We start from the raw sequence: 23632 nt of genomic DNA, 5'->3' as shown, positions 1-23632 counted from the left end.
AGCCAAAAAAAAAAAAAAAAAGAAAAAGGAGAAAAAAAAATATTATGAAGATGTAACAAACACTTGCCATACTTGTCTGGGTAATTACATACAGATCCAGGAGACTGAAATGAAAGTGTGACATCTGCATGTTACTTTGTCATCGAAATTGCTGCAGTCTACTGATGAGCTAGTTACAATAGAGACAATCCTCGAGTCTCCAGGGATGTTACAGAGACGTGAGGATCCTCAGGTCTTGTCAGAATTGCATTTTTTATGTGGTATTCTCAGCTAACAGCGAAAATAATTATAGTTGTGGTATTTCAAAATGTAACTTTGCCAAGAAAGTATTTAAAGCCTGAGTCAAAATTTCACATGCTGACAAGGAAAAAAGGAAACGTTGCAGAGAAGTCTTCATGCAAAAACAAGTGCTGCTGCAGTGATGAACCATTTGATAGTGCCTTTATCAGCGTGCAGGCGTATTTTGAATAGCGTGAGCCACGGATGACTGTTGCAGCTTGTAATTTGCCTTATGGGAGGCATGAAAGGGCTCCTTGTTTGATTGGTAAGATGAGCTGCCTCGTTGCACAAGGCAATGGAGGAGAAATGCTTGGTGAAGTATTTCCTAAGCTTTCTTGGATTCCTGCCACAGGGAAGTGCAGGGAGTGTAGTTACAGTGAACGGAAGGTTGTGAAAAGGAATTACAAGGGAATGTACCTTTAAAGATTGAGGCAAAAGCCCCCAACCAACAAAGCAAAGCAAAGCCCCAGCTGTTCAGTGAATTACAGAGATGGCAACAGAAATAGGTGTGGGCAGCAAGAGAGTACGAAAGAGAAAAGAAGACATTTTAGAACTGAAAATGACAAGCAGAAATTCTAGAACTGAAAAATGCTGGGTTCGTCTTACTTTTCCGCTGCTCCTAGATGTTAACATAAGCTCTTTTGAAATTAGTAAAACAAAGATAAAACTCTGCTGATAAGAGAAAGTTTCTGATTCCTCCTCAGGTCACGTTGTTGTTAAATACTGGCAAACAATCTGAGACCCACTCCTGAGATCAGCAAGAGCAGATGAGTGGGAGGCTACGGTGGAGTAGCTCTGAGGGTTGAGAACACAAACATGCCTTCCTTGAAGCAGTGAAGATATGCAAACTCCATTTATTTTTCGTTGTGGTTATCAGAGAATCACAACACTTGCCTAAGCTGAAAATGGTTTGCTGCTTTAGCTTTCCAGCTCTAACATCCATTATAAATGACTCTACTGATACTTGCATTACACTGCACATGCAAATCACTAAACACAGATTGTAGCAGAGTGAACAAAAATGTCCTGTCTGTTCTCTTTCCAGATGTGGCAAAGGTGTAGACAGAAACAAATCAGCAGCCAAAGCAGGACTGTGAATTTGCTGAACCTGTAATCTGAGATCTATGAATGATGTGCCAATTCAGCTTTTGGACTCTGAGACCAAATTGTGACTTGTTGGTGTTTACCAAGATGGAAAATGGAAATGTCTGTTGGTTTGAGTGGAGCGTTGATGTTCTAGGTGTGATTTTACATCTAAGGAAAACACTCTTAGTTCAAAAATGTACAAAGCTCCCCCATGCAACAGGGACAAACTGTTTTCATCGGTCACCTTTCCCAAAGCAACTTGAGATGGTTCCACAGTGCTGTGAAATCAGTGGCATCTTCTGCTTTTATAAAACTGAACAATTTTGTTTCATGCGAAGATAAAACCTGGTGTTTCTACTCAGAAAAAAATGACATGTTTTTCACTTCTATGAGACATTTTGGAAAGAAAGCAAGGCACCTTTGATTTTATCTGCATTTTTCACTTTATTTGTTCTGTTTTCCAAGCAAGATCAAAAACCCACACAGTGGAAATCTATTTTCAGTAAAAACCCACTACTCGTTTCCACTCTTCCATCACAGTACCCAAGTGAAAATGAAAATAAAACTTAAAGCAAGTGTACTTGAAGGCAACTAGGCAGTATTAGCACAGAATCATGGAATGTGAAGAGGTTGGAAGGGACCTTAAGGACCATCTAGTCCTCACTGTCATGGACAGGGACATCTTCCACTAGAGCAGGTTGCTCAAGGCTCATCCAAAGCATCCCTCAACACTGCCAGGGATGGGGAATCCACGACTTCCGTGGGCAACCCCTTCCAGCGTCTCACCACACTCACAGCAAAGTATTTCTTCCTAACACCTGACCTAACTTTCCCCTCTTTCAATTTGTAGCCATTACTCCTCGTCCTATAACTACAGTTCTTGATGAAGAGAACATTAAAAAATACTTTTTAACTGTTACGTTGTTAATTGCAAGGTTTATCATTGTTTGCGCAGGTAATTCCCGCTGTGAGCAGGAGAATGGAAGGGAGCAGCGTTGTGCAGGCACTTCACAGCCCCGGAGCAGGTCGGGCTGGAAGGGACCCTAAGGATGCTTTGTTTCCAAGCCCCCCATGGTCAGGGGTGCCCTGCAGTGTCCCGGGCTGGTGCGGAGAAGCGGGGAGAGGCTGTGACAGGCAATATCCCGATCCACGCTGGCTCCCTGTCCCTGAGGGCGCTCCCTGTCCCTGAGGGCGCTCCCTGTCCCTGAGGGCGCTCCCTTCCCGCCCGCCGCGCTCCCGCCAGGGGGCGCTGTGGGCACGGGGCCCGCTCTCCGCTCGGGCCCTGCCGGAGCCTCCCCGCTCCAGAGAAAAGCTCCCTGGCATGGGAGAACCGGCAATTGCCAACCCCGGGCGCGGTCGGGCACGGACCCCGCGCCGGCCGCGCCTCTTTCCACGCCCCGCCAGTCGCTCCGCCCCGCAGGACTACATTCCCCAGCATGCCCCGCGGCGGCGCCGCGCGGCGCGGCTGTCGCGTTCCGCCCGGCGCGAAGTGTCGCGCGGCGCGGCCGGAGCTGGGCTGGGGCCCGGGCCGAGCCCGCCGAGCCCCGCCGGGCCTGAGGCGGCGGCGATGGGCGGCGGGCGCTGATCCCGCCCCGCTCCCGCAGCCAGGTGCCCGCCATGGAGGAGGAGAGCATGGAGGAGGAGGGCGGCGGCGAGGCCATGATGGACGACCAGAACCACAACAACTGGGGCGCGGGCGGCTACGGGCGGCACCTGCTCGGGGAGCGACTGCTGCCGCCAGCCGGGCCGCCGCGCCCGGGGCCCGAGCACAACGGCGCGGGGCTGCGGGGCTGCGAGCCGGGGGCTGCCGCCGGCAGGGCGGGGGCGGCCGGGGCCATCGCCGCCATCAACATCAGCGCCTCGACCTCCAAGTTCCGTGAGTGACCCGGGCCCGGGCGCGGGGGGCCTCGCCTGCTGCAGTGAACCCGCTGCCCCCTCCCTTCAGGGGCCGGGCTCGGCTCTCTCCTACCCCGACGTGGCTCTCGCCTCCAGAGGCTTCTCGAAGCGAAGTCAAACGGGTTAAGGCGCTTTGGAAAGCGAAAATAACCTTTCCTCGCACAGCGCCCCAACTTCTGCTTTGCTGTCAGGGTGGATGTGGCTGTAGACCTGGGAGAGTGAGCGTGGGCAGGGATCTCGCTGCTGCTTTTTCTGAAGCCTTTTAGCTCAGGTCGTACTTTTCTGTAGACTTTGTCTCTCAGGCTGAAAAACGTAGAGATGAATTGGAGAAAATCCCCTGTTTGGGATTGCTGGTGGCAGCTCTGGGCAGAGCCCTTGGAAGGGACATTCTGTCCCGGAAGGGACAAATGTCTGCAAAGGTCTGGTGGGAGCGACAAAGGATTAATTTACCCAAGTTAGCCCCAAAAATAGAATCACCACAGAATGGTTTGGGTTAGAAGGGACCTTAAAGACCATATTGTTCCAGGCCCCCTCCTTGAGCAGGGACACCTTCCTCTAGATCAGGTTGTTCAGAGCTCCATCTATCCTGGCATTGGGGGTTCCAAAATGGCTTTTGTGTGTAGCTTCTAACAAAAATGGCATTTTTTTCCTTTTTTTTTCCTGAGCTAGATTCGAGGGAAGGAAAGATTTTTTGCTGTACATTTCAGCTCTGCTTTATTTTCTAAAAGTCACCCTTCTGGGCAAATTAGACCTTTTTTTCTTGTGTATCGTCAGAAAACTTGGATTTGGATAGTTCAAATCATTCCTGAAAGTGCAACTGTGTAATTGCCATGATAAAATTTTGATGGAAAATGCACTTTGTGTGTCCTCCTTGCTTTCCCCCGTGCTCTCTCACCTGTCCATGTCCAGAGGTGATCAAAAGCTCAAAGTTCAGGCTTCTGGATCTCTGTTTCTTGGGTAAGCCTGGGTTTTGTGGCACATGGCCACGGCTGACTGCTTTGAAGTTAAGGCTCCCAGGCTCTGTGAGCTCCCTGGCACTTTGCCTGCCTCACTTGTCAGGGCTCCAGGTACCTTGGGGTGGCTTCTAAACCCTCGAGACAGTTGAAATGAGATGTCGTTCAACCTTGCTAAACTAGACTCTTGAAGTCCTAGTCCAGACTTTCAGAATCTTAGTTTTTCCTTCTGTTTCAGAATGAAAATGGTTTTCAAGCTGGATCTCCAGCAAGTGGGAAGGTGACTTTCCAGCTAATCCACAATTTACATCTGAGGGGAAGAAGTAGCAGCTGCAGAGCATGATTTTGCTTAGGGTGGAGTTTTGGGGTTCTTGTTTTCACTTCTCCAGTGCTGGTATTCCAACATAATATCTTACTGGTTTTTGTTGTTTTTTTTTTTTAAATTATTTTCCTTCAAAAAAGGAAATTCATTAGAACTTTTCCACATCTTTGTGTTGGGGATAGTGGTGATGGTACATGTAAGTAGATGGAGCAAGTCCAAAGAAGTATTGACTGAGAACCTAAAGGAGCTGAGTTGGGGTCCTGCTTGTTCTTATTCTGGCTCTGACAGAGGATCCCTGAATCACCTTTGTTTAATTTTCACACATAGGAAAAGGGAGAAAGGTCGCTTTGGATATGAATGTTCCCTAAGAGGGAATTAAGGTGTGCTGGATCCCTCCTGCCTGCTCTGTCCCATTAATGGCAGAGAATGTGTGGAGACCCAGGTTTATGTGGCAGTCCCAGGTTTAGTAGAAAAGTTGTCTGTTCTCTGCTGCATAAGGCAGTTCTCCAGTTGAATGTTGCCTTGCTTCATGATGCAGAGGCTGCCCTGGACAGAGTATCCTTCCTGTCTTTCAAAGTTGCTAAATCCAGTTCTCCTTCCTTGAGATTTTGGTAAGACTGAGAGCTAAAATTAGAGTAATGCATAGTTCACTTAATAGTTCTTTAATAGATTTTCTTCTACTTAAAGCAACTTAAGAAAAACTTTTATGTTGTAGTAAACTTAAGACTAAATATTTATGGCTGATCACCTTCAGTCATAGCTGTGGATTTAAAAAGCAGTAGTGTTGTGAAAAGTGTTTTTAAAAGCTCATGAAAGAAAAGAAGACAAAGAACTTTCAGTACTTAAAGAAAAACTCTTCCATAATAATAATTGCAGCATAACTTGATTGTGGTGAGCAATGAAGAGTTTCCATTTTGTTTCTTTCTGTTCAGGAAAGGGTGGTTATAAATGTTGTTGATGCCAGTGCCATTGGGACAGACAACATGTGGCTGTGTGCATTGGCATATCCATTAAATCTGCTGCCTTCCCTGTTGCATAACATTGTTCAGTGCAGTGTGTGTGCATTGCTGCGTGGGCAAATGCGCTGATGAAGAGAAAGTTACTTTTACTAACCAGCCTTAATTCAGGCTGAGAAACAGGTTATAAAAATAGAATAGAATTGGAAGCAACCACGGGGCAAACTCATGAACTTGCTGATGTATGCTGGGATGTGTCAGGCAGGGGGACAGAGCAAAATCTATTGTGAAAACAGGCACATGGGGGCTGAGAAAGAGGAAAGCACAGGACCATACTGTAGATGCCTCTTGGACAGCTGCCTGAAGAGTTTGTACACTCTAGCAAAATATTGAGGATTGTAGGGTGCACTGCTAGTTGAGCAGTAAAGTTTTGTGTATCTCACTTGGTGAGATGAAATACAGCTTCTGAAAGATGCTTAGTTGCTTTCTTTCGTTTTTTTTGCCAGAATAAATGACAGATAATTGTCAGACTGATGTCTGCCTACTTGGCAGTAGGTTGGATCAGCCACCCTGCTCTGTCTCTTGCTTTTTAGCTACAGATTTGAAAAAGTGAGTGTAAGGTTTTATTACCAGTTCCATGAGGGATGTATACCTACTCTTGGTGGGTTGTGGGTTTTTTGGTTTGGTTTTTTTTCCCCCAATATCTTAGTGGGTTTTGCCATTCTTTTCATTGAAGTTGATGTCAAAGAATTTGGTAGCTTGAAGCAGACTGTGTTTCCATTTTGACTCTAATACTGATATATCTAGGTTATGGTAGCTCATGCATATTCTTTTTTTCCTGAAATGGTTTCACTGCTGCATTTCACTCAAAGTTTTCCTTTTGAACTTTTTTTTGTACGGAAAAGCAGCAGTTGTTGCTTAAGCTTTACTTGTGAAGTCTTCAATAAAGACTTCTGGAAAATGCTGAATTCTATGGAAAATACTGACTTCTTTTGATTCTGTCAGACTGATTTCTCCCCCAGCCCCACCTCCCCAACCTTCCTGGAGCTGGATAAAATCCTGCATTCTAGCATGCTTTCTTACAAAATATCAGTGTCACTTCCCAGAAACCAACTGAATTGCAGTTCGGGAGTGGAAGCTTTTGGGAAAATCCTTTTAAATCTTGAACACCTAATGAAGGGATAAGCATTTAAGCATGACATCCTAAAAAGAGGGAGAAATGAAAAATTAAAGGGCAATCTGTCTTTCCTTGCTAAGGATCTGTGTGATTCCTTCCTTGCTGGTCTCGACCCTGTTCTTGCAGTTTGTAGACAGAGGGTCTTTAGGCCACCCTTCACTTCTGTGTATTTAACCACTGCCAGGAGAAAAAAGGATGTTACTAACTTGTGATAGTTAATAAAATTTTAACGTACTTTGTTTTCTGTATTAGAAGAATAAAAACAGTGATTGTTCAGTTTGTAGTCTTGGACTTTTAGCTATGTAAATATTGTGGTTGGCTTAGTTTCAGAACTGAAGTGTGGAAATCAAATTACACAGTACTTGTGAGAGACTTGAATGAGAATGAAGCTTTTCTAGAATGTTACTGTGAATTTATCAGTGAATTTTCTATGCTGACTTTTCTATGCGAGTCTCACGGGGCTTTTTGTAAAAGTGTTTTGTCCTTTACCTGTGCAGCATGTCTAATGGGATGACTTTCCTGTTTGCTGCTGCTTTTTTTTTTTTTTTTTCCATATTGTAAAAAAAATAAAATAAAAAATTAACATCTCAACAGCATGTTAAAATGATTTTGCAGTGTTCGCAATTCTTACTTGGCTATTTTCTTTCAAATTAATTTGGCTCATTTAATATGTTACACCAGATGTGGGTGTGATTATACATTGAAATCTTAAAGCAAGACTTGGTCTAATGTTTATGCTGACTTCAGCTTAATATTTTCTGTGGAACAGAGTGGTTCTGTGCAGGCCCATCTTTTTTGGGTAACAAACTAAAAAACAAAAGCTCAGGTTTTGCTGTGGAGTGTAAGCAGGAATAGTAAAGGTGCTATGTGGAGCTGCTCCTGAGAAGATGTGCCTGGAGTGTGGGCTCTGTAAGGGATGAGAACTCAAACAAGGCATTGCAAGGCAAGGAGTAAGGGCTGAGCTTACTGCCAGGGAGGTGCTGTGCTGTTTCTGGCTGCATGGGTGCTTTTACATGGGGGAGCTGACTTCTTACCTGAAATCCTGCTGGTTGTGCAGCCAGCCCTGTGACCTTCACTCTCGTCTTAGCAAACAGTGATGTCCTTTCAGTTTGCCTGCTGGGCTCTTGGGGCAGTGTCCTGCAGCACTTGGGGGGACCTGGTCACTGCTGAGACATTTTCAGGTTAACTATATTTGATTCTGTAAAAGCTGTGAGGCAAGAGGGCACCAATGGCTGCAGCTGGATGAAGGATGCACTAGCATCCTTCTCTAAGCAAAGTTTCTGGCTGAAGTACCCTAACATGACACACAAAGAAATCTGTAATACTTGCTCGTGCAGGTGGAGTTCCAGCATTTCCTTGTCTCACACCTCTCTCTATTCCATGTTCTCTTTACGATCTTTTTTTTTTTCCTCATGATACTCATAACTGTTTTGCCAATTTCCTTAGAATTGTTCTTTATAATGCTGCCAAAAGTGACTCACCCAGCTCCTTTCAACCCCTTGTGAAAATACCTTTCAAAAATATTGCTTCTCAAAACCATCAATGAATATAAATGTATATTTAAAATTTATCCCTAATCAAAATATTTCTTTCCAGTGTTGTGTCTAAACTGGTCTGTGTGGGGTGAGAAGTATCTTTATTCTCTGTTCCATTTAGGCCAGACCCTCATGTGGAGCTCAAATGAAGAAACTATTCAATATTTCCAAGGCTAGATAGTTTTGATCCTTTTTTGTTTTGATTGATTTGATTTGATTTCATTGCTTGCATTCAAATAATAGATTTGATTGAGGTGCTCTTGGTTGCTGAGGGCTTTTCTGAGTGGGTACTGTGAAGCTGTGATGGTGTTACAAGGCAACGAGGTAGTGCTGTGGCTACAGCCCTGAAGGGAGGGTGTGAACCTGTCGGAGCTGAGCCACGAGTGGTTGGTTCAGAAATCCTCCCTGAAAAGAGAGAGATCCAAACCCTTCCCTGTCTGTGAAGGCGTCCTGAGTCACTGGTGCAAGAGGGTGCAGTTGGGAAGCTCAGGAGGAAGATCAGGGAGCAGTGGGGAGCGCTAATTTAAACACCTCCTATTCTTCCCTGTGGTGATCTTTATCTGGAAAAGGAGTGTAATTGTCCCTGCTAGAGGGGAACTGTAATACAGATTCAAAAAAGTTGCCTGGAAGCCTAACTGCAGTTGTAGGCAGAGGGGAATTGCATCATCTTTTAGACCAAGGAAGCTGTTGGTCCCACCTGAGACTTATGGAATTAATCCATCTGCTGGGAAAGAATATTCAAAAACCTACTGGTCTTAGCCAGAGCTTGTTCTCCTGAATGTGAAGATGCCACGTTAATAATTGATTCTGAACTGCCACAGAGTTACATAATTTATTAGTGTGAACTAATATTTTTATAAATTTTTATTATTCTAATTTCATGTTAGAACTCCCAGGAGTTTGCTTTTCCATGTTACTTAGGCCCCTGAGAAATACTGAAGCACTGATTTGGCAGGTTTTCTTTTTGTAAATACAAAGGTACAAGTTCAGTCTGGGCTTTAGTTTCAGATGAGGTTATTTTAGTGGAAGTGAGCTGTTCCCAGCTGGCCTGGTTATTGGTGTGATCTGAAATCACAGAGCATTCACTTGTTTCTAGTCTTTTAGGTGAAGTTACTAAATCTATTCTTGTCTTTTTCTTGCAGTAATGAATGTTATAACAATTGAAGACTATAAGAGCACATATTGGCCAAAGTTGGACAGTGCCATAGATCAGCTTTTAACTCAGAGTCCTGGTGACTACATCCCTATCTCCTATGAACAAATATACAGGTAAGGAAATACTTTAAATGCTACATAACTTACTTTCCTTTTTTCATTTCATTTAAAAGGAAATGTTTATTTGATCTTGCTGTTTATGCATATGTCATATTTTTTACCTTTGAGGAGACAAATGGGAAAGTTATGTGAAATACAGTACTGTTTAAATGGGTAGAGGGAAGAATAGGTACATATCTTGAAATACCATGTTAACAGGAATAAATTCTAAAGAATTAAACTGCAGAAGTGCTGAAAACACTAAAATAAACCCCATCACAGTTGCTTAGTGTAATGTACTAGGAAATGTGTTAAAGACTCAACATCCTTTTCTCCAAAGAGATTGGCATGGTAGGCAGTTGATTTAATGTGTCAATAGGCTTCTTTATGATATCTAATAGGAACCAATTTGGTGTGGTTAACATGCAGAAGGAAATAGAAGCACCTGGTGCCAAGGTCCTTTGATGTAAATTGTCATTTGTGTTTTGCCTCAGGTGTTTTGGTGTGTTCTCCCCTTGGCCAGTTGCAGACAGTTTGAAGGACACTCCTTTGTATCTCCATTCTTTTCTGGAGAAAGCTTGGGCTGTGCCTGTCTTAGAGCTGCAGTTTGGTTTAAAAGGGATCCAGTCACGAAACAGAACTGCCCTTCAGGCTAAACTAGTGCTCAGTATGGGGAATGGTGCAGAGTTTGCTTCCCCATCACACTGCTGCTCCAAACCAAAGTGCTAAATGCTTTAGAGACCTGGCAGTTTCTTAAGGGATGAACTAAAATGGGGATTTTTGGTCTGTAGATGGGACAGGTATTCAGGGTGTTGGTGAATAGGATGGAAAGTGGGTGACTCCTGCTGGATTTACTGGCCAAGATTCCATTAAAACGCCTGGCCCTTGCCAGCAGCACAACTGTGGCACTACTGTCTTGGTTGTTTTCACAAATGTTGCCCTCTGTGGAATAATGCTGCCAGCTTCAGTCACTGATGGCTGTTTTTAGAGACTTTCAGCTCTGTTGTCTCATGCCCGCTTACTCTTAGCCACTTTGTTTCTGCAGTTTAAAACTTTGGATTAGGAAAGCAGAAAAAAGAAAGGCAGGTGTTTAGTTTTGTCCCTTAGTTTCTGTTGAAAACTTACTCTTTCCTCTCCAAACTTTTAGAACTGCTTTTATCAGGACTCAGATATCAATGATCATGTGAATAAATTGATATGGTTGTTTGAATTAAGAGAGCCAGCTTTAGTGGAAGTAACCAGAATCCTTTCCCAGCTTGAAATCTCCAATGTGCAAGAAGTCTGTAGTAAGACATCTCTCAAAAGTCATCTCTGATAAAGAGTAGGTGTGCAAACTTAATGGTTTAATTATACCTAGTTATGGTTTGCAGATAACTGGAGTTCATCCTTTTCATCTTTTACGCCTCAAAGTTTTATTTACTGAAGGAATATTTAGTTTTGAGTTTCTCCTGGATAACCCATGTACATCTGGGTCACTTGGTGCAGGACTGTAATGATGCATGGATATCTGCTGAATATATTTTACTATTTCCAAAGCTAAATATTTTCCATAGTTTAGTGTAACTGGTAAAGCTGGTGTGTCAGTTTTCTTTTAAAAATTATGTCTGTGGTTGTAATTACTCTGCCACAGCCTTTTCCAACCAGGAGATTGATTTTGTTTTTTTTAAAATATTTTTAGACTTTGACAATCTGGACAAGATAGTTTGACAAGGGAAGGATAATTGATAATTGAAGCAAGGGTGTTTGCTTGGAGTATTTTTGAGAGTTTGTAACAGACTTGGAATTTAGATCTTCTTTGCTTCTTTAGTCTGAAAAATGGAATCTTTCTTGAAGTGTTTCAAAGATACGTATATTTTTTTTTTCTTTACAGTGAAACTGGTGTGAAAATACAGTAGTATTTTTGGTCATCTTTATGCTGACTAAAGGAATCAAGTTTTCCATAATGAAAACTCAAAATACATTATGAGATACCCAAATACTTGGGTATTTTCTATATTTGACATGCTCAAGTGATAGCTGATAGCTGTAGGTGTTTACTCCCCAGGGATGAGATCTGGGAGACAATTTCCAAGGTGTATATGCAGATGTTTACCATGGACCAGTTTATCTGTAGGGTATCAAAGTGTCATTAGTGCTTGTTTTCAACTGCCGGTCCAAATCCTGCCTGTGCAGTCACTTCCAGTTACAAAAGGGTTGGATAAATTGGCAAGAGGTGTGAAGGAAGGTTTGAGATGAGGAAAACATGAGTAGCTAAGCTGTACTTCTGGCAGTCTCCATTGCCTCCTAGGTATAGTTTTCTGTTCCTCAGAAACTTAGAGAGCTTGGATATTCATCCACTGCTTACCCTTTTAATGTCCTTTTTGGGATTTCCTGTTCCTAAGGTGTTTGGTTATATTAAAGAACTAACAAGCTTGTGACTTCTTTTGGGTAATATCAGGGCAAGGATGATTCACAGAATTAGCTCACAATCAGGAACTGAAAACAGGATCTCAAAATGGGGAAGGAACATCTAAATAGAAGTGTTCAAATAAAATGTAAGCACACCCAGTGTGTACATGGGAAGACTGGTGTTTGACTACAGAACATGCTGCAGAAATAGCGGCAGCAATAGTATGTGTAACACTAAGGAGAAGTGTACTTTAAAATTCAGTTTAGTTGCATACAAATAAGGAAGTCAGGTGTGGAAGTGTCTGTGTACTGGTTAGCTGTGGAGCAAACAAATGTGTGGGAGCAAATGTGTGGCCATTTGCTGTGGTTACCCAGCTGGCTGATTTTGTAAGAGATCACAAAAATCGGTCTCCCTTTTCTTAGCAGTGTTTCTCTATTTGATCCAAACCAAGCTGATATGTTTGCTCTTAGCAAAGAGCATTGTACCAAAATATCTTTTGCAGTTGCTTGTTTTAATAAAGGATCTGCTATTGGTAGACTTGATATAAAAAAAAATGACCTTGATTGCTAGTATTTAAATAATATCAAACTACAGATACTCAATTATTTTTAAAATACAATAATATGAGAGGTGTAGGGTGTCTTTTAGTTTTAAGAAATGACATGGTTCACCAAATAAGCAGACTTTTGCCATCTTTGTAGTTTGCCTGTTTTTGTACCATCTTCTCAGTAGAGAATTGGAAAGTGATAGTTCCCCTACAGAGATACAATGTTGCTGTCCCATAGCTTTGGGCTTTTGGGGCCATTTAAAGCTTACAGAATTCAGGGCTGGCATCTGTATCTCCCTGGAAATCAGTTGTTTGCCCATGTCCTAAGAGCAGTCTCTGGCCTAAATTGCTTGCTGTCACAGTTCTTGGTACAGAGGAGTGGAGAGGGGAGCAGAACAGAGATGTGACTTGCCCAAGATACCAGGTGAAGTCTCCCTGGTAGACCCCTCCCTGAGGCCTCTTGGATTTGGCAGCTGAATTTCAAAATGCTGACTGAGGAGTAAAAGCTGCTTGGTACAGATGAATGTTGGTGTTAGTCCTGACAGTAATGATTACTTGAATAACATCTTGCTGAAAGTAATCCATGTATTTGTTTTACAACTGCTGTAAATATGTCTTCAATGAGTAGCCTTGTTTTTGGATGTTATATTGCAGTATGAGAGCGATAAAGTGTTCTTAAGAATCAAAGGTTGCACTGAAGACCAGAGTTAACACAGCAAAGCTGCAGAATACATAATTAGTTTTATTGCTCTTTTTCTGCATCTTTCCTTATTATGAAAGTGCAGAATTTTCTTAGAATCAAAGTAACAAAGAATGGAGAAGCATGCTTGGCTCTGTAATTTTAGAAATTTTGCCATTTCTTTTTAATGCTGCCATGGTTTTGATGCAACTTCAATGACACTTGTCAGCATTCCCCTTCTTGTAGTAAGGGTTTTGCCTTAGAATAGTCATAGAATTGTTAAACCTGCTTATTTTAATGGAGACTTCACATTGGAGAGACAAAAGCCAGAAGTGGGAATGTACTGTTAACAGAACTGTCCTGGCTGTTTTGAAGTGCACTGTTACGAGAACTCATTGTAAGTTAAAATGAAGCTGGGGAGGGGGAATGGGATGGACACCCTGGAGCCTCCAGGGGAGCCTGCTGGAGCTCATTGCAAGCTTAGGACTGTATTTAAAAGTTCAACAATCATTCACTCAACTCTATTATCCTCTAAATTGAAACTTGAACAAAATGTTTTGAAGTCTGTTACTGTTCATTGCAAACTGTTGTAAGTTCATTGTTTGTTCCTATATTTGTTTCTGCAGTTGTGTGTATAAGTGTGTATGCCAGCAGCATTCGGAACAGATGTATAGTGACCTAATAAAAAAGATAACTAACCACTTAGAGAGAGTCTCAAAGGAGCTGCAGGTAAGAAGCTGCACAATCTAATTCTCTCTTTCCTGGGATCTGTGATTATATCAGAGCAGTATGTAGGTGGCCCATGGAGGGGATTGCTATTAAGATTGATTTAACTTAGAAAATTGTCAATTGCTTCACTCACTAATGGGCTGTCAGACAGAAAACCAACTACGAGATCCAAAGGTTTGGCACTGCCAGACCTTGAAGATCTCAACCATGTGGAGAACAGTGGCTAAACCTGAACATATGGTACAGAATGAAAGAATGGAGAATGGGAGATCTTAAGTATAATCTGGGATATAAATACTTCAGTCAGTCATGATCTAAGCATGTGAAATAAATGTCTGCCATTCCTGTGTAAGTGTGTATAAACTGTTTATAGTTCTTGTGCACAAGAAGCAACACAAAAGGGAAAATCTAAAGAAAAAATTTAAGTGAATTAAATATAGATTGTGAAGTATAAGTGAAGAATTACTGTATACAGAGTTCTGTTACACCTTATTCTGCATTTTTCTTGCCTATCTGTAGATGTCAGTGGTTTACAGCAGTCCTAATATGAAGAGTTTGTATATCCCTATCCTTCTCTTCATCTTACTTGTGCATCCATGATTGTTTTCATGTGTGTTCCTTGTTGAACATTCCTTTTAGACTAGAAACTCCAGATATGTTCTTGAAATTGTCATGGTTGTAGCAGCAACACCTCTTGATTTTTCCCTGCAGCTTTTTTCACTTCTGTAACTGATGTTTGAGTTCTGTACTGATTTGCAGTGCATGAAGTAGAGGAGACAGACACAAAGAAACCCTAAACTGCAGCAGCTTCTTCAGTGCTTCTAACACATTGATAACTAATTTCTGTCAGCCCAAAACAGTCTTAATGCTTTAACTGCATCAGGTGTTTCTGGCTAAATGTGCATTCCCAAAATATATAGCGCTGTGATCTCTCTGATGTCCTTTTTGTTGCACTGTTTTCCTCTTGTGGCTTTCCTTATAAAGAAAAATAACCACCCAGCATTTAATAGGCATGGTATTTGCTAGGTTCTTTCTTCTTTTCTCTTTTATGTTCTCTTTACTCCTCATAGAGTGACAGCCTCAGTGTTCTGTAAAAATTGCTTGGAGTTGGTGAACATAGTATTTAAAATAAAGCCTTCCCTTGGTTCTGCTGAGCTGGTGCAGCCTGCACTTTTTTCTTCTGTGTGAGAACTATGAATAATTTTAGCTATACAGGTTTGGCCAGTTCTTCTGATATATCCCATGGTAATACACTGCTTTAGTTTGATTCGAATTTGGGAATAACCTAAATTCTTTACTCCGTGCTAATTTTTGAGTCTTTTCTCTTAAGTCCCAAAACTGAGGCAGCTGATTTTAAAGTTTGGCTTAGCACATATGAGCCTAAATACTTTTGCCTAAAAACAGGGCTGCTTTCTGAACATCAGCTTGTTGAAAGAATAATTGAGACAATTATTTAATGCAATCTTTGCCTTGCAAAAGCTTCCTTATGTAGGTTAGACACACCTGTAATATAACACGATAGCATCTTTGAGTGCATTATGTGAGTTTTGTCTGACGTGTGAACATGACTTGGCTTTTGGATGACAAATGGATCTTTTTGAGCTGCTGGAAGTAAAACTCTCACGTGCCTCAAAAAATTGTTCTATAAAGAAACTGTTTTAGCTGTGGATTGTGAAATTTATTCTTAAGAAATTACTACAATATCTTTAATTATCCTGATACTTCTTTGATCTTAATACATTTTGATGACATTCAGTTACTCGGGATTTATGTTGAAAATGCAGTTTTAGATCTTTACCCTAGCAACAATAGCAAATTACTTTGTAAATGTTGGTTGCTTGGAAGCTTCTGGTTCCCACAGGCAAACAATGAAAAAACCTATATATGTGAATTCTTTTAATGCACAGTTTGTGGTGTTTTGCTTTCTGACATAATCTCATTCACCTGCCAACAACATTTAAGAGTTCTGTTTATTTGGCAAGCTATGACTTGATGCAAGTTGTTGGTTTTTAGTAATAAAAGTAGCCTAGTAGAAGCAGGAATGTTGGTATATGTAAGAAAACAGATGGTTATGGAGACTGAAATGGCAGACAAATGCAATGTCTTTCTCTGGACAGGCCAGCACCTTCTTTGCATAGCAGTGTAACAGTTAAATGGCAAGTGGGCTGCAGAATGTCTGCATGTAACCAACGTGCCAGAGCAAGCTGTCTCCTACAGGAACCACTCATCAACAGCCAAACCAGTAAAACCCAGATACCAAAAAGTAAAAGTGGGAGCACCTCAGGGGACTAGTCAGACTTGCTCTTGCCTGGATTTAGTCTTAATGGAGTTTGGTTTCTCTCTTTGGGGCATTCACTGTAGAAACTCCCTGTATATATTTATTTCCCCCCTCCCTGTGTGGGTAGCCCTGTGCTTGCCTGAGCAGCTGGCCACAGCTGGAGTCAGCAGAGTGATGGACACTCATGTGTCCTTAGCTGGACACTGTGCTGGGACACTCAGAACAAACCCTGGTCATTCTGTGTAACTTCTGCTTTTCCAGACTGCAGGACAGCTTGTGTGGTGTTGGTGTTTGTTGCCCTGTGCATTCCCAAAGGTTTGTTTCAGCTTTTCAGCTAAGAGAGCTACTTTAAGTGGTGGCGGAGGCCACAGGAAAATGTGGCTGGGCTGGTGGATTTCTGCATGTTGGACATTGAGTGCAAAGCAGTGAGCCATGCTTGCTGAGTAATGGTGCGTTTAGATGAGAGGAAATGCTCGTCATCAGGCTGATATGGGGCCTCCTGTATGCCAAGCCATTTCCAGCTCCCTCATTACTGTATCTGTCATTTAATGATCCTCTCTTCAGACTGCTTTAGAGAGACTCACAGCAAGGATTGCTTTCCTTTCCTGCAGCTGATCAGTCTGACCAGCTTCTCTTCATTGGTTAAGATAGAGTTTTACCATGCACACTTTTGGTAATTGAGAGTTCAGTGTCCCTAATTCTTGAGTTGATAGGAATTTTGCATTTTGTCAGCTTAAAAAAAATAAAAGTGTCGCTGCAGAAAACACACATTAACTTTTTCCCTGTTGTCTTGAGGTCTGTGAAGCCTGTAGCATGCAGATGATTTTTCTAAGATGCTTTGTTTGGAAACATTTCACTGGTAATGGACGTGGTTCATTATGTGGTGGTTTAAAATAATGTCAGCTGTTTTTCTGGGTAATTGCTGAGTCATTCAGATGTGTGAGGTAGGGTGGATACACAAACATATGCTTTCAAATTAAATACATCTCTTGAAAAGGAGTAAACCTGTATTTGTGTTGGGCACTAGTGTTTCTGGCTTAATTTATTCTTATTCACTCTGATAAAGTAATTTAAAATCAAGCACTTTACTCATGCATATCTCTTCAGCAAAAAATGCTGGAAAATACTCAAAGCATTGACAGTCAGAATGTGCTGTGGCTTTGAGCTGGCTTGTTACAAACGTAGCTTTTTTGTGCAGGTGCAGTGCAATATTTTCCTTTCAGTTAGAATAAACTCAGTGCTTCCTTTGTGAACTGATCGAGAGCTGAAAACCATTTATTTGTCATGTTGCACCTTTTTTTTATCTAGAGGAGAGAGAAAAAGGGATCTGTTGTTTTCTGTTTGTGGTGGGGTTTTTATGATGATGAATTATATTTTTTATAATGAACATGACTGCACTGAGGAGTCGCTGGTGTTAGTGGATAATTTGCATGTCTGCTGTTTGGCCTCCAGGACCTGCAGGTTTATGTAGTCTTTGTTGTGCAATGCCAGAAAGGTTTCCTGCCTGATATTAATCGTTACAACTTCTCAGCCTTTTGTCTTGTTGGCTCTCAAACCAGTCAGTGCAGTGTATGAAAGTGTTGTCCCACTTGCTGTTTCCTTGGGAGAATGTGTATGGGAGCCAGGTGTCCTGAATGAGGGCTTTAAGGTGCTCAAAGAACCCCTGGCAAAGGTATCAGCAAAAGCAGCTTTAATATTAAAGTGGATTTATTGCTGTGAATTCCACTGAACTCAGTCAGATCCTATGGATGATTTGAACTCAGATGGTAGAAACCAGAAATGTTATAAATGTTTGTATCTTTGTGTGTGGACATCAGAAAGATGGCTTTTGACTTGAAATAGTAGGGGTGACCATATTGCCTGAATTGCCATTAAAAATGACACAGCCACTAGCAAGTTAAGCTGATAGGAGCATTCTTACCTGCAGCTTTTTGGAAAGGCTTGTAGTCCTGCAGCTCTGCAGACCTTGTTGCAGTTACAGAAAGATACAAGTAAATACAGCACAAATTATTATGTATTTAATGGATAGAAAAGCTTCTGAAGATTTCTCATTGCTACACAGTTTTGATGGTCTTTAGATACAATGTCTTATTGTTTTACAAGCCTGTAGAATGGGAATGAAACACAGCCTACACTTGCTAACCTGCTGTAGGACAGTTACATGAGAAAATGTCATGAGGCTTTGAACAGGTTGGAGTGCAGGCTTGACAAGGAAGACACAGCCTTTGAATCAGTTGTGCTTTGGCTTGAAGTCTGTTTTTTGAAAAATGTTTTAATAATACCAATGTCTAGTGAGGTGGACCTGGGCATCACATACATTGCAAGGCAAGGTAAACAAATTATATTTTCTTGAGAAAGAACAAAGAGTGGTTTAGAAGATTCAGACCTCTTACATGAATAACAGGTTAATTTGTGTAGTCACAGCCATTCTCCCTTTTCACTTGGCAGGTGTGGGAGGGATGCTGCAGCATATGTGCTGGCATTTTGGCAGGGAGCATTATCCCAGGATAATGGAGCTGCCCATTCACCATAGGAATGTAAGCTCTACTACACATACTGCTGGTTGTGCCAAATGACTCTTCATAAACAGATTAACTTTGTGTTCCTCAAGCACAGAACTGTTGTCTCTGTTTCTTTCTTATGAGCCCTTTCCGAGTCGTTTTGAGCCAGCAGCTGCCTTCTCATATCATATGTTCAGTTTAAGAATGATATTGAAACTGGTTTTCAACCTGAAAAAACGTAGATCTTTCTCAGATAATAGTTTCTTGTCCACAAGTGCGTTGAAATGCTTAGATATTAGATTTCAAATAAGGGAAGGGTAAGTTAAGTTAGTATGCAGGATCTCCAGCTGCTTGTTTTGACTGTGTCTTGTATGTCATCCTTTCTCAAATGTATTTTCTTGTTACTTCTCATTTCTGTTGATGCTGAGATGACCACTGTGTAAGGAGAAAAAATTGTGTCTTTTTAACATCAGCTTTTAAACAGCACCCATGGGATTTTATTCTAAGAAGCAGTTGACTCACAGCCAAGCTGAAGATGTTAAGCAAATGCAACTGCATCAGAGTTTGGGAAATCCAGTCAAACATTCTATGCTCCTGTGGTCAGACACACAATACAATTGTTGCTGGAAAACTGTTCTTAACCCTACAAGTGGTAGATAAGAGCAAATGTAGGAGAGTATTTGAACTGTCTGCCTGTGTTGGGTGTTTTTTAAAAAAACCAAACAATCCAAAAAAGCAACAAACTTACATAAAAACTATCCCTAACCCCCTGAATTGCCAATATGATAGGATTCAGGATGAGAAGTGAAGGAATGAGGGATCCTCTTCTTTCCTGGAAAACCTTAGGCTAGGAGTGTGTATTTTGTATTTTTGAGTAGTTTCTGTAATACACCCCTCAGGTAAGATAGGAGTGGATTTAAAAACTTTCAATAGTTGCTGGGGAGTTGTAAGAAGGAAATGTCATGCTTAATTCTGCCCCTCCCCTTGTAAATTAAACAGCAGAATGTATGTGTTCTCTTTTTCTGGACTAGGACTAGGAGTAAAAAGTATCAGCCAAAACAGTTTTCAGTATTTTTTTCTTTTAATAGCTGCATCTGAATAAGTACAGATTTTAAATGCAAGTTGGGCTCTATGGATGGCCACTTAATATAAAAATTTTAGCAGCTTCTGTTCACTCATGAATTTGTTGCAATGTGCTGCTTTTTAGCTTACAAAATTCAATGAGTTATAGAAAACTATTCCAGCTCCAGTTAGTGTCCTGTAAATGTGAATGTAGGGATGTGGAGAAGGGTCCTGTGCTGAAGCAAATAATTGATTTCAGTCTGCCAGTTTGGAGCTGCCATACAGTAACTCTGTGATGAACAGAAAACAGATGGTTCTGTTTTCCCCACACAGATTACAGTAATTCATAGATGAGCTGTGAAAATACTATTGTTGATTTCTCTTTGGCTTGGTAACTTACTACTTGGTAGTTTACAAGTCAAGCTTTAGTTGAGCAGAGTTTGATTGTCAAGCTTGCTCTTTTTTTTTGTTGTCTATCACTATTAATGTCTTGGCTGTTGAGGCTTGACATGAAACGCTATCAGGAGAATAAAATTGAAAAGTGGCATTTCATGCTGATAAAGCAGACAACACCATAATTTCTTCATTGCAGAAGTTAAAACCAAGGCTTGATTTTTGCCTGACACTAGTGAGGCACTTCCTCTGAAGCCATCAGGACCTCTCTTAACATTTTTTGTCTTTATCCAGAACAGTTGTTTTCCACTTGATAGCAAGGCAAGGCAGTAGTTGACAGCTCCTTGGTATCCTTCCATTAAAGGGCTCTTGAGGTCACTCTCAGGAGCCAGCTGGGTGTGCAAATGTTGTGCCCTCAGAAACAGCCTCCCTTACTGTGACAGGCTTTGGGAGCTGAGCTAGCAGAGTTCTCATCTGCAGCGGGGAAAAAAGACATCAGTGCTTATATCCCCTGTCAAAAGTGTGGCAGACTGGCTGCATGCATTGCCTGGGATTAAATCTCCACTGCCCAGACAGCTTCTGTCTGTGTTTTTTCTTGTTGGCTTTATTGTTGTTTTGTTTTTTTAATGAAAATGGCAATTTATCAGTGAGAGAAGAGTGGTGCCCTGTGTCAGGCTATGCTCTCCTTTTGTCTGACTTGTTCTTTCATGTAGAATTTTCCTTTTTCTTTAATCTTAGAAGCTGTATACAAATCAGAGGGTATAACCGTATTTAAAGTTGAGGTTGAAAAGGAGTGAAGCAGGAATACATACTGCTTAGAATGCAGATTTCATTGCATGTTATTTGCAACAAATTGTATATGTAGCTATATATGAAAGGGAGTCCTTGGAGCTCATTGCCACTTTTGTATGTTGTTGGCATTTTGAACTGAAATTTGTTTGGCCACCCCTGAGAGCTGCATTTGCAATAAGATGAAAACCTTAAGATCAAAATGAGGAATAACCATATATAGCCTTTGGCAACTGCATATGGAATAACACTCTTTCTTCCTTTGCCAGTTTTGCTTTCCTTTCTGAACTGTCTGCTCTGTATCGCTGTTTGCTGTGAAAATTACCCACGTGTTCATTAAGTGTATTAAGAAGGGAAGCAAAAAAAACTATTTTAAAGGAGAAAAAAAATAATAAATTTAGAATACTTAATAGAGCAAAATATCAACATAAAATTTAACTTTTCTCTTAGGGCTGCTGGTGAATGCCCATCAAAGGCTGAAAAATGTTTGTGAAGATAACTTTAAGTGTTGATAAGGTGGTTGAGGTGCAGCTAAGCATTGAGTGTTTCTCATGCCACAGATGCTTTGGCTTTAGGAATATCTTTGAACTTGTTTTCTTGCAAGGTCCCAGTTATTGCTATATTCTCCATCTTTTGGCTTGGTGCTGTCAGAGGGGAAAACAGTGCAGGGGAAGAGAAGTTTTGCTTCTCATTAGCAAGCAACACTTCACCCTTGGGTTTATATAGGTGTATCCATATATGTGAGCAGTAGCAACTCAGGCAGCCACCCACCCCTCTGGAGAGACCAAAGCAGGTGTTGGGCCAGAGGTAGGGCAGTGTAAGGGGGAGGATTGGGGTAGAGAAGTGGGTAGTGGAGGAAGACATTGCTGTAGCTCTGCTTCCCGCTGTGGGTGTCTAAGTGCACTTCTGAATGCTCCAGAGCAGCTCCCCTGCAGGCCTCCAAATGGATATTGTAACAGAAATAGTGCTCAGTGCTTCCCATTCCTCTGGTTCTCTTCTCCATTTAACTTCACCTGCTGCTGAACACATCTTTTAAGCTTCCTTATCCCCTTCTTTGGGAAATAGGGTATTGTAGCCAGAAAATAGCACATTTGGGTTTTGTGTAGCCAAGTTTAGGCTGGGGCTCCAGGGGGATGCCATGAGCTGGAGATTTCCACAGGCCAGACCTGGAGCATGAGACCTGAATGCAAAGCTCTCTCTGAAGATGTTGCTTCTTTGTGAAGCTGAACCCCCTGACCACTTGCCTTGCCCGAGGTGACCCAGCCGTAACTTAGAAAGGTTTTCTGTGGAGGACAGTGTTTCCTGGAGCTGGAACGTGTGTCACTCACCAGCTCAGCTGCAAAGCAGCAGCTTTATGCCACCCTGCCCTGGTGGAGTGAAAGCTCAGGGGGGTGGGAGCACACACTGCAGCACTTGTGCAGATTTGGTTATGGATTCTAGGCATGACAGCTGGTGCTTTCAAAACAAACCTCTGGTCTTTAAAAGGTGTTTTTATTTGCATATGCTAAATGTCAGCTTGTTATAGGCTCACTGTATTTCTGACTGAATGGACCTTGTGCTGGGCACTGATGTGTAGTCCTAGGCAAAACCTAGTTACTGAAGGGAGATAGAGCAGAAACTCTGGAATGATGTGTGGCTTGCTTTGTGTGGACCTAGTGCATCAAATCCTTTGTAGTTGTTTGAGTTTGCTATGAAAGCATAGCCCATGCTGTTCCAGATCTTTCTCTTGTTCAAATTACAACCTGACTTTTACGGTTTCTTGCAGGCCAGCCCTCCAGATCTCTATATTGAAAGATTTAACGTAGCTCTTGGACAGTATATGGGAGCATTGCAGAGCATTGTGCCTCTTTTCATATATATGGTAAGTTTTAGAAAATTATTTTCAAATAAATATGTCCATACACAAGATGCTGACTGAAAGTGAAAAGAATAAAATGAAGCTATAATGATTTCTGACATGTAAAACTTACGATTCATACCTAGTTTTGGTGCCTGCCTAACAATACTGATCAAATTGTATGGGGAGAGGAAGGGGAAGCCACGCTTTTTAAATGCAGAGTTTTGCAGTTGCTGCCCTAATACTTCTTTCCTGGGAGTGGGGAGAATGGTTTTGATTTTAAAAGGAAAACGGCCATCTCAAATAGTTCATTATTTATGTCTTTTTGAACAGAGATCATTTATTGACTGGTTGAGTTTTGTCTTCTTAGTTTGAGCAGGTTGTGGACATGATTATTTTTTGCTTTCAAATAGTACAGATTCAGAAAAGACAGGAAGAAATTTGTCTTGGAAATGTCTTTATCATTTAATAAAGCAAGTCAGAGTGTTGGATGGATGAAGGCAAAATAATGTTCATAGCACTGTCAGGTGTACTTGGAGTGCTTCAGAAGCCAATAATTTGCATCTTTTTTGTCCAAATACCAAAACTTGCACTGCCTTTTTTTTTTTTTTTTATCATGAATAACTTAAGCTTGAAATTTGTCCATCTCCCAGAAACTGTACTTGTTTTGCCATCACTTAGAAGTGAAAAAAAAAAATAAAATAACAAAAGCATTAAATAAGCCTCAAACTCTGAAGAGTTTTTCGCATTGGTAGTTTCAGAGTTTGTGAAGCAGTAGCCTTTAGGAGGCTCTTCTGTGTCTCAGTGAATTTAGGTAACTTACTACCATATTTTGGCATTATGTTACCATACAGATTTGTTGATTAAAGAGGACTTTGCCTTTCTTGAACGTGATATCTTCTAATCTGCCTTTTTATCTGGTTCTATTACCTGTTAGTTCCTCTTGCTGCCAAAAGCAATGCTGACTTGG

General features: G+C 41.5%; 1 protein-coding gene across 1 annotated transcript in view; it reads left to right on the top strand.

The window, feature by feature from the left end:
* Positions 1-2839: 2839 nt before the first annotated feature.
* CACUL1 (CDK2 associated cullin domain 1) overlaps positions 2840-23632 on the top strand; it is a 40402-nt gene continuing 19609 nt past the window's right edge. The window contains exons 1-4 of the mRNA XM_058841400.1: positions 2840-3241; positions 9347-9473; positions 13700-13802; positions 22591-22686. Coding sequence (XP_058697383.1) covers positions 2983-3241; positions 9347-9473; positions 13700-13802; positions 22591-22686 — 585 coding nt within the window. The 5' untranslated portion in view covers positions 2840-2982. The remainder of the gene's footprint in view (positions 3242-9346; positions 9474-13699; positions 13803-22590; positions 22687-23632) is intronic.

This window comes from Poecile atricapillus, chromosome 6 (genome assembly GCF_030490865.1).
Source record: "Poecile atricapillus isolate bPoeAtr1 chromosome 6, bPoeAtr1.hap1, whole genome shotgun sequence".
In the NCBI taxonomy this organism is placed as follows: Eukaryota; Metazoa; Chordata; class Aves; order Passeriformes; family Paridae; genus Poecile; species Poecile atricapillus.
The sequence above is the reverse complement of the archived record's forward strand: the minus strand, read 5'-3'. Positions and strand labels throughout refer to the sequence as shown.